This window comes from Culex pipiens, chromosome 2 (assembly GCF_016801865.2).
Source record: "Culex pipiens pallens isolate TS chromosome 2, TS_CPP_V2, whole genome shotgun sequence".
Taxonomy (NCBI): Eukaryota; Metazoa; Arthropoda; class Insecta; order Diptera; family Culicidae; genus Culex; species Culex pipiens.
In genome coordinates this window covers 31,311,101-31,329,461 of record NC_068938.1, presented here as the reverse complement: position 1 = coordinate 31,329,461, position 18,361 = coordinate 31,311,101, and the positions used below count along the sequence as shown (strand labels likewise).

Here is an 18,361-nt window from a genome sequence, read left to right as displayed (position 1 = left end):
AGCGTCTTGAAATTTTAGGAACTTAATACCTTAAGAATTAACATCATTATACCTACTTAAATTATTAAAGTCTTAAGATCTTATATTCTTAAAATTGTTGAAATCCTTGAAATTCTCAAAACTCTTGCAATTCTTAAAATTCCTCAAATTCTTGAAATGCTTATTCCTTAAATTTTTGAAATTCATTCAAATCCTAATATTCTTCAAATTCTAGAAATTCCAAAATAATTGAAACTTTTGAAATCTTTGAAATTCTCGAAATTCTTGAAATTCTTTAAATTCTTGAAACTCTTGAAATCCTTAAAATCCTTGAAATTCTTCAAATTCTTCAAATTTTCGAAATTCTTCAAATTCTTAAAAATCCAAAAATTCTTGAAGTTCTTAAAATGTGCAATTCTTGAAATTCCTGAAATTTCTAAAACTCTTGAAATTCTACTATTTTTTAATCTTAAAATCCCTAAATTTTTTGAATTAATTGAATTTCTTTAAAAAAATAATGAATTTCTTATGATTGTTGAAGTTTTTTGAATTTTTTTTTAAAAATTCTTCAAAAAATCAAAATCAAATCAAATTATTCGCTCTGCCTTGGCGTTCTCGATTGCGAGATTCCTACTCGAAACTAGGTGTCCGAAGACTTGATTGTTGAGGCAATTGCAAACCTCTTTTTACACCTTAGCTTCCATCCACCCCGGGATTCGAACTGACGACCTTTGGATTGTTAGTCCAACTGCCTACCAGCGACTCCACCGAGACAGGACCCAGGGAGACGACTCTTGCACCTGGACTGAGCTAACGACCTAACCTTTTTAGGTTAGTCCGGGGCCAACATTTACTTCCCTGCCCGACGGAAGACGTGATCAGACAAATCTCGTCACAAAATTTGCCACTGGGACCTTCTGTGATCAAACCCAGGCCGACTGGGTGAGAGGCAACCACGCTTACCACTACACCACGGTCCAGGTTGCTCAAATTCTTGAAGTTCCTAAAGTCCTAAAATTCTTTTCTTTTTCTGAGTGCTTAAAAATGAGAAAAAAAACCTTTATTTCTTTATAAATTGATAGAATTCGTCGAATTCTTTCAATTAAAAAAATAGTTTTGCTAATTTTTTTTATTAAATTCTTAAAATCCTCGAAGTTCCTGAGTATTATGATCCCTGTTAGTAAGTCCTAATTTAAAAAAAATAATATACAGCGTCTTGAATTTTTTTAAATGCTTGGGGGTTTTGAAATTGGTGTAATTCTTAACACTCTTAAACATTTCTTGAAAAAAAAAAACTGGAATTCTTAAAATTCTTGATGTATTATAACTTTTTAATTGTTGAATTCTTGCAGTTCTTGAATATTTTATAATTCGTGTAAATCCCAAAATTCCTGAAAATCTTTAAAAAAAATTAATAAATTCTTAAAACTCAACAAAATCTAAAAATCTTGAAATTCTAGATTCTTGATTTTTATTTTTATTTTTTGAATTTTTAAATTTTTTAAATTATTTAGTTCTAAATTCCTTAAATACTGATATTTTAAAAGTTCAGGTTGAAAAAAATATAAATCAAACTTAAAGGCTTCAGAATCTTTTGTTAATTTTTTTGAATTTTGAAGCTTAAGTTAAGTTAGTAAGTAGTTTTGCTTGATAAATTCAGGCGAACAACTATTTTGTTTTAAAATTTTATTTTATTTAAAATTTTATTTTATTTAAAAATTTTAAAAATCTTGAAATTCTAGAAATTTGTGATTTTTTAATAAATGCTTGGTCTCTTAAAATTTTTGGTTTTTTAATTTAAAAAATATGCAATATTTTAAATCTTTCAAATTTAAAACAAAAATAAAAAAAATTAAATCCTATTTTTTTAATGCTTTTATTTTTTGAAACTTGTGATATTTATAAATTTTTGCATATTATAGAATTAATAAAATTCATGAAATTGATAAAATTCATAAAATTCATAAAATTTATAAAATTCATAAAATTCATAAAATTAATTAAAATCATAAAATTCATAATATTCATAAAATTCATAAAATTTATGAAATTCATAAAATTCATTAAATTTATAAAGTTTATAAAAACCATAAAATTTATAAAGCTCATAAAATTCATAAAATTCGTATAATACATAAAATTCATGAAATTCATAAAATTCATAAAATTCATAAAATTCATAAAATTAATAAAATTAATAAAATTAATAAAATTAATAAAATTAATAAAATTAATAAAATTCATAAAATTCATAAAATTCATAAAATTCATGGAATTCATAAAATTCATTAAATTCATAAAATTAATAAAATTCATAAAATTCATAAAATTCATAAAATTCATAAAATTCATAAAATTCATAAAATTCATAAAATTCATAAAATTCATAAAATTCATAAAATTAATAAAATTAATAAAATTCATAAAATTCATAAAATTCATAAAATTCATAAAATTCATAAAATTTATAAAATTCATAAAATTCATAAAATTCATAAAATTCACAAAATTCATAAAATTCATAAAATTCATAAAATTCATAAAATTAATAAAATTAATAAAATTTATAAAATTCATAAAATTCATAAAATTCATAAAATTCATAAAATTTATAAAATTCATAAAATTCATAAAATTCATAAAATTCATAAAATTCACAAAATTCATAAAATTAATAAAATTCATAAAATTAATAAAATTCATAAAATTCATAAAATTCATAAAATTCATAAAATTCATAAAATTCATAAAATTCATAAAATTCATAAAATTCATAAAATTCATAAAATTCTAGAATTTTTTGTAACTTTTGTCATTCTTGAAATTCTTTAAGTTCTCTTGAATTCTTGACATTTTTGAAATTCTTGAATTGCTTAAAATTCTTGGAATTTCTGATTTTTTTTGAAATTCTTGAATTTATTAAAATTCTTTAAATTGCTACAATTCTTAAAATTCTTAAAATACTTGAAATTCTTGAAATTCTTTAAAATCTTCAAATTCCTGTGATTCATACAATTTTAAACTCTGAAAATTATAAAGAATCATAAAATTCTTGATTGAATGTTGATTTCGTGAAAATATAAAAAAACTGAAATTCTTTAATTTTTCAAAATTCTTTCTATTCTTGAAAATTCCTATGTTCTAAATTTCTTCAATCGGAAAATTTCAAAAGTTCAGGCTCAAAAAAAAGATAACTCAAAAACTTCAAAATTTTGTTTCTACTGTTTATTTTTATTTTGAAGCTTGAGTTAAATTTAATTAACACCTAAACTCCCAAGCTCGAGAAAAAGGGGGAAATTACATACAAATTCCCCCTTTTTCGCGAGCTTGGGGAATAGGTGTTAATAAGTTTGTTTGGCTTTGTAAAAATATAAAAAAATGGTAGAGATAATCAAAGTGTAAATTTACCGGACACGACAATGATGATGATGATAAACTAATTTAATGTAATCTGCACAATCGATGTCATCGTCCGAAGCATACGTAAAATCATGCTTTTACTTAGGTTTTTGTTGTTTGTTACATTACATTGCATTTGAATTTAACCGTTTAACCGTGACATGCAAAAGTGTTTATCTGTGTAGACAAACATACTTGGTGTTGACTACCTGTGGTAGCTATGCGTAGAACGGCTGTACACTGGCTATGTTCGCATGCATGTCTCATATGCACTTCGACGATTTGAAGTAAGATGTTGCAATTGCATAACACATGGCGTTGAATATTATTTTAAAAAATTCGTCAAATTATAAAAAGAAACAAAACAAAACCTAAAGATTAATAAAAAATAAATATGTTTTTCATAGAACATAAATACCTAAGTTGGCCTCCTTGACAAGCGAAAATATTTTAAGTTTAAAAAAAAAACAATACAGTAAAAGAGGAGGCTACAGAAAGGACTTTTGGAGACCAGTTGCAAACACGTTTGGTTAGATAAAAATTATTTTATTTTTTATATATTTACAAATGTTTTTTTTCTTCTTTTTACTTCATTATTTGTAATATTTATTTAAATTTAATTCAAATGTGGCAACAATAAAGGTTTTTAATCTGTTTTCATGTTCAATTATAATCAATTTCTTAAATGTTCTTTCCTCCTCAACATTTTTTCTTCTTCCTTTCTTTTTTTTTTTTGTTTGTTTTTGAATCCTCTCAACAGCATTTCAACACTCTTGCTCTTGCTCCGCTTGCTTTGCTCCGGTATGGTATGATTGTTACTCGTGTCTGGCCGTCTGTGTGTGTGTTAGTATAAGTGTGTGAGATTTTTTCTTCTTTTCTTCACTTCCACCGCATTGTTCTCTTGCTGCACCAGTTTCACAATGCTGTTGTTTCTCGCTTACTTGGATGCTTTTTCGAAATGCAGAAAAATGTGATTCCTTTTTTGTTTGTCTTCTTTTTTTTTTTTTAATTTACTTTCGATACAATATTTAAATTTGATCTTACTTTCTGGTTGTTTTTTTGTTCGGGAGTTGATGGCGGAGTATTGTGGAAACGCTTGACTTTTAACCGTAACATTTGTGGGTATGTATGAATGTGTATGTGTGAGAGAGTGGTTCTGTTTTTGTTTGTGGGTGTGTGTGTGTGTGTGGGTGAAAGTTGCTGCCTCGATATACAAGAGAAATTTAAGAACGATTTTTCTTGAAACAAACGACGAAAGAAAGGATTGATTCTTATTACTGTTTCATTTCCCTTTCTCACTGGTAGACAAATAATAATGGAAATGTTTTAATATTGGTCTAAGAGTCAAATTTTACATGTTTTAATCTACCGCTGCCGCTCTGTTTGAGTTGTTTTCTGTTGCATTCTCTTTGTACAGTGTAAGTGTTTGTGTGTGGATGTGTGTTGTGAGTGAAAACATTGCGCGCACACGATAACGCTGCCGAGTGTTATCTTCTTCATTGTTTCTTCCCTCTCTCCTTTTCGTCAAAGTGCAAAGATTAAAAATAGCTATGTTCGTAAACGTATTTTGAAAAATGTTCTTCTTACTAATCTTTATGTTATGTTTTTCCCTTGAATTTACTTCTTTTTCTTCCTTTTAAATCGAGATTAACGAAGACTAAGATTTCGGTTTTCTTTGTTTTGCTCGTTTCGCGTCGTCAAACCTTTCTTGTGTTGTTCTCAATTTAAACAAAAAAAAAAAACACTACATAAACTGCAATCGTGTTCCTATTCTCACTTCTCGTCTATCAAATAACGGGTGTGTGTTTATGTGTATGATTGTTTGAGTGTATTGGTTGTGTATGCGCGTCATAAGTGAACTTTAGTATGTGTGAGTTCGTCTTTCCGGTAGATTTGATTTATTTGAAAATTAATTTAACTTTAGAAATGTTCGCTCTTTCCACTGTCCCCAGATCTCGTGACCAATCGGACATTTTGGATGTTTTTATTACTTGATTAAAATCTATAATAACGGGATGTGGATGTGTTCGTGTGTGAGAGTTTGCTGATTGAATCGTGTTGCTGAATGCGATTGGCTTACGGAAGTTATGTTAGTGTCCAAACAAAGGTTTTGGAGATTTTGTTGGAGGAGGCAAGCAATTGTTACAGCTCTTGTTTGCGGCGTAAGATTTTTTTTTTGAAAAGATATAATGAGAAATGGAAACTAACATTTCAAGTGAAAAAAAAAAAACACATGTAGATTTCAGGAAAAGTTTGCGCTTTGCATTTTGATAGCTGAAAATATTTTGCACAATTTAGAGCTTATTTTGTTTGGGAATTTGCAGTCAAAAAGCTATTTTATCGAACCACAATGTTAGTCGAATTCACGCTAAAACATCTTTTATGGTGAAACTTTTCTACAAGCGTGTAACTCAGTTGGCCATGAATAAGGACGAAAGAGGTGAAAATGTTGTAAACGTCACTTTGATTAGTGATGCTCAGCGAGATGGCTGTGTTTCGCCGGTAAGTACTCTTGCAATGAGTGAAGGAGGAAAATCGCAAGTACGCATTGTAAACAAAAACAAAGAGGTTCAGTAGAGTGTGGAAGTGAAATTTGTGAGTACGCATTGTAAACAAAAGTTGTTGAGAAAATAAGGGAGCAGATCTGGAGATAGATTTGACAGCGGCAAGGCTGTCTCAATGTTGTCAGGCAAGAATTCTGGATCTTTAAAGGAGGAAAAACGCGAGTACGCATTGTAAACAAAGTTAAAAAAGTTCGGTAAAGCCTGGTGGGAATACTGGCGAGTACACATTGTAAACAATAGTTGTAGAGAAATTTAGAGAGCAGAACTGGAAGAGGATTCGACAGCTACGAGCTTGTCAAACACTATCCAATGTGGAGCTAATTTAGCAAAAAGCAAGGCAAATTTGTGATGATGTGTGGGTGTGTTTGCGTGTGTGAATTTCAAACTCTGTAAGATTACTCGGAAATGTACTATTTACACAGATTACCGCCGCGCGCTTTCGATTCTTTCCGGTAATTTTTAACCTACTAAATATAAGTTTGTGTGGGTGTGAGTGTATGTTAGTGTTGCATCCGCTCAAACTTTACATTACACCGACACCAGCGCGATACTTTCGAGGTAATAGAAAAAAGGGGAAAATCCTCATCGATACATGTGTCTGTCTGAGAGTGTGTGTGTTTGGTTGGTTGTGTCTTCGAGGCTTTGGGTTTCAAGGAGGAAAAAGGAGAGGTGTTCAAGACTGGATGATTCTGCTTGCCGATTGTGTGCTATCTTCTTCACGCGGTCTTTTTCTTCTGCTTATTTTTGTTTTCTTCCCGTTTTTGTTTTAATAATCTCAATAAATGTTTTATCAGTGCAAGGCAATTGGTATATAGCAATGTATTTTTAATCGTCGTGTAGTTTTGTTTTACTTTTTACAAATTTGTTTAGCTTTCATGTCAGTTTGTTTACTGTGACTAAGATTTTTGTTTCTTTTTCTTTCTCTTCTTTGTTTTAATAGTAGTAGTAATCACAATTTCAGTTTTTTTCATTAGGTTTTTTTTTGTTAATATTTTCTATGCTTGTGTTGTTTCTTCCATTCAATTTTCAATAGTCTATTTAATGTGTGTGGGTGTGTCTTTGCGCTCGCGCTCTCTCTGTAGCTGCATGGTGAGTGAGTGAGTGGCGTTGCGTCTCTGTCTGCGTGTGGGTGTTTGTATGTGCGTGAGTGGGTGCTCAAGAGTGTTGGATGATTGTTGTTGTTGTTCTATTTTGCCGAGAGTTTGAGTGTAGGTCAACGGCGAGGGAAGGTCAGCGAGGGTTTTGTTTTGTTTTGGATATAAGTTGAGGAAAGTAGCTGCGACGCGGAAAACTGAGGACTTTTTACTTTAGTTTGTTTTCTTTTTTTTTAGTTTAGAGAAGTGGTAGTGCAACTGCGTAAGCGCGATTTAAGCGTGGCTTGCTCAAAGTCGAAACCTTAACATCAGGTAAACGTATATTGTTGTATTTAAACCCCTACCGACTTGTTTTGCTCTCGTCTCAGATTTGTGTAGTACGATTAGTCAATGAGTTTAGCTATTTTGTTATGATCTTTGAGCCCGTTTTGATGTTTCGCTTCTGTTTTTTTTTCGTGTGTGTGTTGTGATGATTCCAAATTTTGAACGGAAAGATTAAAGTTCAAGCTCTTATGTTTTCAGTTTTCTTCTTTTGTTAAGGATAAACGCTGGAATCACTGCGGGAAATGATTCGCAAAACTGGACTTCCTAAGTAGATGCTTGTTGCTCATATTTCAATTATACAATGTTTTTTGCTGTTTTAATTATCTTTTTTTATACAAAAAATTATCTTTCGTACGAACTTCACTCAGTAACGCGATTTTTCTTTTTCTTTTTTTGCTTTGTGTCTCTGTGTGTGTTTGTCATTAATTCATTTGCATTTCTTTGTTACCTAAATTTAAATTTAAAGCTTTCATTATTTATATGCATTTTATTTTGCAGCTGGAGCTTTTCAAGAGAAACGGTAAAATGTTTTTAATTTACTAAGTTAACGTAATCTAGTGTTTTGTTTTGTAATGAAAAACGGCGAAATCGAAAGTCGCCAGTCGGTGCCAGCTTGGAGAATATAAAAATAACGTTTTTATTTTCGCATCACGCTGAAGTGGATTTTCAAACAAACTATAATTCGGTTTAGGGTGTTCGCCTCTCTGTCATTGTTATGTGTTTTTCCTTTCTTTCTCTCTCATTAACGATAATCCTATTGATTTGGCACAATTAAAAGTTGAGTTTCCATCTGCTTTGTTTTTTTCGGGGCTTGGTTTTCGATTTTAAAAATAAGTGGCTTAGTAGAGTTTTTCGTTTTCATTTGTGTGTATTTGTTCTTTTTGTTTTTGCTGTGATAAGCTGACTGCCAACGTTTCGGCAGTAGTTTTTTTTTGTTTTCCAGGAGTTGACTGTAAATGATCCACATTCGGCGTGATTTCTTCCCTCGTATCAAAAATGTTCGTTCTCCGATTACTTCTTCTTTTTTTTCAATGCAAAACTTAACCGGATCAATATCATTGGATACCATGGTAAGGCTATAATTAAACTAGTTAAATAAAGAAGCAAAGTCCTAAAAAGTTCTTAACATGATGGGCTTCAAGATTTTTTTGTTTGCTGTTAATAAATATGGAACTGATGTAAGAAACTTCAAGTGCATGCTTTCTTACCTACGATTTTTATTAAATTTTCGAATTTTAATAAAGTTAATGTCTAGTTCAATATACACCTATTTCTATATAAATGTTCTTCATCATTTTTCGTCCATCGATGCTAAACTAAGCAACTGCCAGTTAACGGAAAAGGTAAAGAAAAAGTAACAATTGGAAAATAACCGAGCTAAAAAATGAGATTGAACTGAAAAAACTCCTAAAAATCTTTTAAAGTAACTGACCAGAATCAGCTTAAACTTACATGCTAAGAAAAAAAAAAATGGAAGAGAATTAGGTAGATTAATTGCACGAACTAACAACAGCAACAAATTAATAAAAAGATGACATAAAAAACATCTGCAAACAGTCTTTTCGAAATCATCGAGTTTGGCAAATAAAAACGTAGACGTAGCCAGCAAACGAAAACAATTGCAGCAGACAAACCGATAACCACAGAACAAGCCAACATAAAGGTGGTGGTGGTGGTGAGGGGAAAACGGTCACCCTCTCTCCCTCTCTCACACTCTTTCACTATCGCACAGCAAAGTGAGCAAACCGAAACCGAAATCGTGTGTGTGTGTGTGTGGCAGTATGCGTGCGTTGCAAGCAAAACCGAAACAAAAAGGTCGAAACCGAAACACAATAGAACGGAAGAGTTTGGACACTTGTTGCTTGTTTTTTTTTTCAAAAATGATGAAAGCGGTATTATATAGAAATGAGTATTTTCATTTTTTACAATAGGAATGGATCAGGATGATTCACGAACGACGGCAATTTTTCTTTCACTCGTTCTCTCGCTTGCGCTCACCTAGTGTTTCTCTGGCTCTCTCTTCTAAGTGTGTGTGTGTTGTTGTTGTTTTGTCTCTCTCTCGCTAGTGATTGTTGCTTGGGTTGGTTTCCTCTGAGTGTACGTGTTTTTGTGTGGCGTTGTTTGTTTGTGTTGAGTGGGCTTTCTTTGTGTGTGTGTGTACTCTTCGCTACTATATTTTACACAGTTTGTTCACTAATACTCTCGTTCGCTTCCCGAATGTTTTTGTTGTTGTTTGTGCGAGTCGACGAATTGTACTGTTAACGGTTGTTGTCATTGCAGCGCTGTTGTTGATGTGTTGTGCCGTTTTGGACTTACCGAATGTGCCCTTCAGGATGGTTTTGGGAAAAGTCAAACTGACAGGATCGCGTGCTGTCGCTCAACCAAGTGTCTGACAACAGAATCAGTTTGAAGTGGAGGTAAATATGTCTGTCCCAGCTGTGAAAAAACACCGAAGTTGTATTGGGTATTTGGGGATGGGTTGGTTAAACGCTATACGAAAGGATTCGCACGAGATTTATAGAGAAGTGTTGGGCCGGGATCCGGCAAGTCCGGTGGCTCGCAATGTGTTTGACAACCGGCACCGCTCAGTAGAACTCGTCGTACTCGAAGCCGTCGTCCTCCTCGCTGTCCGGGACGAGCTTTTCCTCGTCCACCGATTCCTCATCCTGATCCCATCCCTATATCCACGATTCCTACATGGCATTCAATACTCTTCTATTATTACCGCCTCCCCGGTGAGGGCTGTAGTCGTCGCGGTCCCGCCCATCGGACGCTCCCCGCTCCCTGGCGGCGGCCATCTCCGCCCGGCGGACCGACTGCGACGACGGTGGCGCCACCAGCTGCTGTGGCTGTGCGATCGGATAGCGCGGATCCCGTGGGTCACCCCGCACCAGTTCCCCCCTCACCAGCACGTCCCCGCCGCCGCCCCCTCGTATCAGCTCGCGGTCGTGGTCGAGCATGTCGGCGTTCAGGGTGTGTCGGTTGCTGTTACTACTGCTGGCCACGCCCACGCTCACCCCGCTCGAGATGTGCACCCGGCCGTCCCGTTCCCGCAGATCCCGTATGTCCCGACTGTCGCCCCGTATCATCCCTCCGCCTCCTCCTCCCCGGTCCCGATCACCGCCGTAGTCCGACGGGCCGTAGTTGCGCTCGTTCAGCAGGTCGTCGTCGTTGATGTCGTAGTGCAGCATGTCCCGCTCTCGCGCGTGTAGCCGTTCCCGGTCCCGCTCGATCCTGTCCAGTCCCCGGTCCCGGTCGCGGTTGTCGTGGCCACGATTCGAACCCGGCCGTCTACTGCTACTGCTATTACTATTGTGATGATATGATGCACCTGGAAGCGAAAACAAACGGTTCGTTAGCGAATCAGCTCAACATCCGGCTGAGACCTAAAATGGCGGCGGGTTCAAGCTCCAAGTCATGTGTTGGCTTGAACGCCATCACTAGGGAAGTAAAGGGGTGTCACGCACACGCAAAACATGGAATTGGCAACATTTTCAAATGTTTTTTTTTTTCTGAAGTTTTAGCTCTTTTGAGGATGGATTTAAGTAAGGAAAAGATTTGCTAACTGGAATTTGGAGTAGAATCAAAACGAAAGAAAAAGCATGCCGTTAGTCATGGGTCAACGCAAAACAAAACACTCTAAAGAAGTTTCTAGAAAAAAGATGCTTGGGTTAGTGGAATTGTGAAACAAAACGTGATGGTTTTGCTGAGAACACGTGAACATATTTTTGCAACATCTCTTCGGAATCGAGGCTCCATCTATAGTTGATCAAAAAAACTGCAGACTTGAAGAGTGGTGCGCTCTGGTGGTAAATTCAAGTACTACTAATTCATGTAATGATGATGTTCAATTGTTCTCTGATGCAGCAAATAGGTCTTACGATTGCTTGTTTGACAATCTTAAAAAAAGTATCTTTATTGGATTTTCAAAAATGTAAACACATGATTAATTGACATAAGGAATTCAAACGTTGTTAGTTAAACTTTGATAATCGAAACCAGTATAGCAAACAAAACTCACTTTATGAAAATTCATCACACAAGTTGACGTTTCCTGTAAAATCAGGGTAACAACAAAGTCCAAAAGCACTTATCGCAGGTGACACCTGCGTCCTGCATCAAACAATTTCTAACTCTTTGGCGTAGTTCAAAGAGTTGCCAAAAATTCATCGAATGCATTGGTTTCTGTTGTTGCGTTTTTGCGTTAAAAGCCAAAAACTCAAAAATTTCAACATTTTTTTTAGAAACAAAAAAACAAGTTTAACGGAAATTATGAATCACGTCTTCTTTTCAACTCCTTTTTTCTCGTCCGCAACAACAACAAATAAAAGCCAACAAAATGAACAAAAGAAACCATTAAAACTAAATACGGCCTCATCTAAACGCTTAGAGAGTCTCCTCGACGTCTCGCATATTGAAAACTGTAAATGAAGAAGTAAAAGATAGAAATAGTAAAATAAAAGAAATAAAAAATATAAATGAAAGGATTGTTTCAATAAATTTTGTAAAAAAAGCTGAAAATGCGATGATGAGAGATTCAGACCTTGAATAAGATTTCAAATTTATAAAAGGGTACAACAAACATTCTTCAAAAACAATTTAAATAGCTCTAAATATAAAAAAAATGGAATGGAAAGGGGGTGAAACACGAGCAGAACTCTTTCAACGAGTAATTTCCACTACTTGAACTAATTCCTAAGAAGAACTCCCCGGGCGCACTAAGAGAGTGGGGGAGCTTTTGTGGAACTTATGGTGTGGAACAACATTTACCTCGCTGCTCGTTTCTATATCCGTAACGATCCCTAGAGTCTGTTTTTCGATTGTTTTGTTTTTTGGTCGATTTGATTTTGTGGTTCAGTGTGATAATTTGGACACAGTGTGCAGTGAAAACGATAATAGTAGCAGCAAGAAAAAGAAAAAGAACTCGTGTAGGTGGCAGGAAGTTGACACAGTTAAGAGCGGTACAAATTGAAGAAATTGCTGATTTTGTTTTTCTTATCCAGACGAGTAGAGAGATTTTTCCATTTCTTCATTTTTAAACTATGTAATATTTTATAATACTTTCCACAAAATGGTATAGAGCAATTTGCAAACAGAATATTTTTTTAGCACTAGTCGTACATCGAACGAGGTTCACCGAGTTGGATTAATGCGACGAGTGCTGGAAATATCAAGCGTTGCAACAAGTAATTTTTCATGTACAACGGATTAAAACCCATAATTTTTAAACTATTGTTTGAATGTAGAATTGACCATGCAATCGCAATATAATTCAGTGAAATTTTGATAAAGTACACTGTTCTCATGTTATAATCTTTTAAAGGTTAAATTTATCGATTTTTTTTAACCATTCAGGCAACAATTATGAAGAAAAAAATTGGACATTCATGGAAAAATGATATTTAAGGACCATATGAAAATTATAGACATATTTTTCAATCGCTCAAATCCCACATTATTCACGATATTGTAATCTGGGGTGAATCGGGACTACAGTCTGAATAGGGACAGCAGTTTTTAGAGCCCTTAAAGCCTTTAAATTTTGTAATGGATGTACACATTTTGTTGGCCTGATTCTGTTCTAACCGAAACCAACTAGAAAAATCAAAATATTGTGCTCCAACATGTTTAAAACTGCTGTCCCAATTCACCCCATGTGTACCGATTGACCAAGGCTTCAAAATATATATTGTCATTTTGAAATGTTGGTCGTGTTTTTGACACTCTGAAAATATTTTTTTCAATACAAGATTAGCAAATTTGAAAATGGTTTTACGTTTTTGTATTATTTTATTGAAATCCTTACCAAAAAATGGTTATCAACCATTTAGAACAACTAAAAAATCTCTCTGCTCGTGTTGTGATCTTGTTCTGATGATAAATCAAATTTCAACCAAAATGTGCATTGAAGCCGAAAAACCAGACTCGTGATTGTAAAGTACATAAGGTGACTGTTACTCTTTTCTCGTAGTTATTTTGACTAACAGTAAATTTCCCCACACTTTTGAAAAATTCGTATCAAGATCCGAATGTCCGGAATAATGTTGAAAATGCATAGAATTGGCCCCCGGAAATCACTTACCAGGCGGAGGTGGAGGACCCATTCGGCCGGGTTGCTCGCCCGACGGTGACGCTTCTTGGGACGGCAAAGGTCTAGGAACAGATGGAGTTGGTCGTACGGGAGGATGTGTGGCTCGCCAGTATGCCTGCAAAGTAGAATTTTAAAAGTCAGTTTTAACCTAAAAAAAAAGAGATGAGGAACCCACCTCTAGGTATTCGGCCAAGTGCTGGCACGCCTCTTCGAGCTGGTTCTCGTCTAGGATGACATCAAACATCTCCGGTGGACATTGACCCAATTTTTCAGCAGCTACCATTTGTACTGATAAATTTTTTGCCTGAGCTTTGCCACGTGATTTGATTAATCTTTGTAATACCTGTGGGAAAGGAGAACAAATTATTTAGTTTTCTTTTAGTCTCGTTCTAGCAAACAATTTCCAGACAAATTAAAATAACAATCGGTTTTTTAAATTATTGAATATGATATGGACATTTTCTAACATTTTTCTGGGATTTATTTATTTTAACTTAAATTCACAATTTCAGGTCTTTAAATTTGGAAAACTTATTAGCATCGTAGAAGAGCTATTTGACATCAATTTCAACCCTCTGCTGTCCATTCACTTTCAATCTTATGAGGCCACTTTGAGTACAATGAAAAGCGGATTTCTCTTGCTGAAAGTTTTTGTTACCGGGCAATTTTCTATAAAATCGGCTAATTTCATTGATTTTTTTGCTTCTAAAACTTTAAAAAAACATTTGACAGTTTAAAACAAATATTGTTTAAGGAAATTGTAATTTTAAAAATTGGGTAACTTTGAAAATCAAGTATGCTAAGCCATCAAGTCAAATTAACAATCAGTATGGTTACTTTTCCTATTTCATTCAAAAAACTCACATTTTGTTTTTTTTAAATTAAATTTTAATGAAACCTTAATAAATTTCAGGTTTAATAAATAAAAAGTTTCAAGTTTAATCAAAATTCTTGAGAAATTGATTTTTTGTTCATAAAATATTGCCACCAATAGTTATGTTGTACCATGAATAAAAAAAAATCCAAATTTACAGAAAAACTTGTTCTAACTTTAAAATGCCTGAAAATCTGAAGATATTTTTTGATTTATTGCAATATAACATGGTATTTTTACTGAGAAACTTTTTATCCTGTTTCTACAGTGAAATTGTGCTTAGAATCTGATTAAATTTTCATTGAGTAAAACATAATACTTTAAGAGTATTTAAATTAAAACCATTTTGATTGAAAATTTGAGACAATTTTGAGGTTTTTAGGAAATAGTTCGATATTTTCCCGAAAATCTTATTTATTTTCCATAAAATACAAAGCAATTTTTGATAACATCATGAGTTGTTTGGTAAACATGAAAAAGCCTTTTTGCACTCAAATGGCGATACAAAAGTTGCTTAACAAGACTGTGACAAAATAAACATTGTTTTTTTAGAGTACCGTCATTGGGTCTGGGGGAGAGATCGGCTCGTATAAAAATTCTGAAATTTGTCTGACCCAAACTCAACCTCCAGACCCAATGTCACCCCTGTTGACGGTATTTAATTTTTTTTTAAATGAGGAGTTTTCTGAAATTTTATAAAATCTATGTTTTAATATGTAGATGCTAAGAATACTCAGTAAAAATATAAGTAAATTTGGAAGGTGTAATTTTGAAAGGTTGAAATTATCTCTTTGATGATGTAATTTTACCTCAATTAAGACTGAAAAAGTGAGTCCTAGTTTCAATTTTTTAAATATTTTTGCATTTTTTTATGCGAGACCATTTTTTTAAGGCTTTTTCAACATTTTAGCCTTTTCCCACAAAAAAAATAATCGGAAAAGTAAATTCCACATTTAAACATAAACATAAGTCGATAAATTTCAAAGAAATGTGTGTATATAATTTCTTACAGTTTTACTTTCAAATTTTGAACAAGTTATATAATGGCCTACCGTCAGTGGGGGTGACATTGGGTCTGGGGGGTGAGATTGGGTCAAAGTGGATTTGGACAATTTCTCAGGTTCTTCTCAATGAAATTAAATTGTGTTAAAATGGTTGTGTAGGGGACATCTTAAGATGACTCAGTTGAAAAAATCTCGTTCATACAACAAATCCTGTCATTTTGGCAGCTGTCTAAAGTTGAGATATGTTTTTGGCCAGAAATTTCGTCTAAAAAAATCAACTTTTTAATATTTTTGCTTGAATTGCTTGAAAAGTACCTAAACGTTTGAAAATCTCTACTTCAAACATTGTAGCATGTCAATACGATTCCCTCGAACAAGAAACACTGTTGGATGACTTGTTTTTACCATATGGTTGTATTTGAGCTTAATTTTACTTTCATTCGACCCAATGCACAGTGGTCCAGATCGCAAAATTAAGTGGAAAACGGATTTTCCGAAAAATGGTGAAGTTTTGGAGCTTTGGTGTCTTGAGAAGAGTTGTTGCAAATGGAAAGGGCCAACTTTTGGTTTTGTTGAAAATTAGGGTGGTTCACTATTAGGGTGATTTTGAAAATTTAACTTTTCAGAAATATTTTTGGGATTTTTTTTGTCTCCTAGAAAGTTGTTGAGCTTGCTAATCCAAGCAACTTTGTCCAAGACACCAAAATTTTATCTCGTAATCTATACCTGTCGCAAAATTGATTTTTGGTCATATTTTGGGTTTCCATGTGAAATTAGCATTTGAACACAAAATATGACCAAAAATCGATTTTGCGACACTTTGGGTCAATTCTAAGGGCAGATTCAGAATCAGCGGGCAAAATTACATGGAAAAATGGAAAATATTTGGACAATTTTTAAAAATCGTTAGGGTGGTCCCATAAGGTTTTCCCTTGAAAATTAGCCTTTTTCAAATGAAGATATCTCGAGTTTAAAGAAAAACACCCCTGGGATTTTTTCAGCGTTAGTAGTGCTGGATCTCCTCTTTCAAATGCAACCTAGTGCTTAAAATTTGGCTTGCGCCTTTTTGAGATATTTAAGTTTTAAATTTGCATCTTTTTTACCAAATTGACCTGTCAAAAAATAAAATTGTTTGTTTTTTAGAGCTCTAAAAGTGCCCCTAACATCTCTTTTCTCTAAAACTAAGCCCTGAATTGCCACATTCAAAAAACTGGTTTTTGAAGGTTTGCTTAGATGCTTTCTATTAATTTGGTCGTAGAAGGCGTAGATTACGAGATAAAATGTTGGTGTCTTGGACAAAGTTGCTTGGATTAGCAAGCTCAACAACTTTCTAGAAGACAAAAAAATTCCCAAAAATTTTCCTGAAAAGTTAAAAGTTAATAGTGAACCACCCTAATTTTCAACAAAACCAAAAGTTGCCCCTTTCCATTTGCAACAACTCTTCTGAAGACACCAAAGCTCCAAAACTTCACCATTTTTCGGAAAATCCGTTTTCCACTTAATTTTGCGATCTGGACCACTGTGCAATGTAACTCCCTCTAAGGGTTGAGATTGGGTCTATTTTCAAACGATTGGCATTTAAGGTAGAGTTCATCAAATTCCATCATATTTTGGGTAAAATGTTAGGAAACTATCTAAGAATAATTTCACGTTAAATGATTTTTCATTTTATTTAAATTGGTTTTGTTATTAAGAAATTACGAGTGATGTATCGTTTTTTGATCCATAGTCACCCCCACTGACGGTACATTTTTATTTATTTTGGAACATTTTTTTTTATGAATCACGGATAAGCTTTGGCCAATGTTTTTTTTTACAACAAAACGAAACAACAGGTTTTATTATCGATGCACTATTTCAATTTTTGGAAACTATTTAGTGTTTGATACTTTGTTAAATGATAATTTAATTCAATTAAGAACATTTATTATTTAATATGTTTTGTCACTCACCTTACTACTAGCTATCTTTAAATAAACTATTATTGGCGCTAATGATGTTTTCGCTAATTGTGACGGATGATTTATTGTATCACAATCAAGTACAACTAATTGAAGTGTTCTCGCTAACTCGAATATTCGCTCGATTTCAGCCTGTAAGATTAAAAGATTTATCAGTTTACCAGTAGTTCATTTTCGGGTTAAGTAACTCCAACCAACCTGCACTTCCGCTAAACAAGATGACCTACTGTTGGAACGTTCCATTATCGCTCGCTTCGATGGATTGTTCATCAGGGAACGCTTCGCTAACGATATATCGGCTTGAACACGGGTTATAATTATTCTGAAATCAAGAATTTTAGTTAAAGTTGTAAAAATTGTAATCTAAAAGCTAAAATCCACCTTGATTCAAATCGATGTTTTAAATAATCAAACAACGCCTTCTGCATCATGTCGGTCACCTCGTAACCCTTTAAACTTGGACCCACTAGTACGACTGGTCTCATTGATGGCACTACGTCATATGGTGATGATGTTTCCTGCTTTTTGAAGAACGGTTTCCGCTTCTCCTTGGTAGGTGGCGTGGCGAGCGGGGTTTTGCCGTGCCGCGAGGCGCCCATCGAATCGCTATCGTCTCCTGAGATTTTTCCAACGTGGGGAAAAACGAAAGAAAGAAAGAAGAAAAAGAAGAAGAAAGGGAAAAAGTCGCAAACGGTGCGATGTTAGTGGAAATGGGCTCGTCACTTGGGGAGAAACTTGTCACAATAGTAGAGACACGGGAAGAGATGCGACATTTGTTACGACGTTGAGAGAAATGCGCGCGTGTAGAGTTAGAGGGTGAGTTCATACAACACACACGTTTATAGAGTTTGCTGTTGTTTCTTTGTTGTTGGGAGGATTTGCGTTTGCTTACTGTTTGCCGTGGCACTACATGTACTTGCACAACACACACATTTATTTACACATACAATCATTCGTGGCAGCAGAGTCGAAAATCTACAAGAGATAGTTAACCCTTAAAATAACTAAAGCAACTATTCAACTTCAATATAAACACGAAAAATTGTCTTAATTGTTTTCGGTACCATCAAT

General features: G+C 33.9%; 1 protein-coding gene across 16 annotated transcripts in view; it reads right to left on the bottom strand.

Moving 5' to 3' along the window:
* Positions 1 to 4,369: 4,369 nt before the first annotated feature.
* The window catches only part of LOC120419673 (voltage-dependent L-type calcium channel subunit beta-1), a 238,760-nt gene continuing 224,768 nt past the window's right edge, over positions 4,370 to 18,361 (bottom strand). For 15 of the 16 annotated variants that reach the window (XM_039582451.2, XM_039582455.2, XM_039582444.2 and 12 more), the window contains 7 exons: positions 17,672 to 17,906; positions 17,489 to 17,612; positions 17,282 to 17,422; positions 13,627 to 13,794; positions 13,443 to 13,566; positions 12,131 to 12,169; positions 4,370 to 10,691 (listed from right to left, as the gene is read on the bottom strand). In XM_039582451.2, the coding sequence (XP_039438385.1) occupies positions 10,054 to 10,691; positions 12,131 to 12,169; positions 13,443 to 13,566; positions 13,627 to 13,794; positions 17,282 to 17,422; positions 17,489 to 17,612; positions 17,672 to 17,906 (1,469 nt within the window). In that variant the 3' untranslated portion in view covers positions 4,370 to 10,053. The remainder of the gene's footprint in view (positions 10,692 to 12,130; positions 12,170 to 13,442; positions 13,567 to 13,626; positions 13,795 to 17,281; positions 17,423 to 17,488; positions 17,613 to 17,671; positions 17,907 to 18,361) is intronic. The other variant, XM_039582450.2, reaches the window with a different exon arrangement.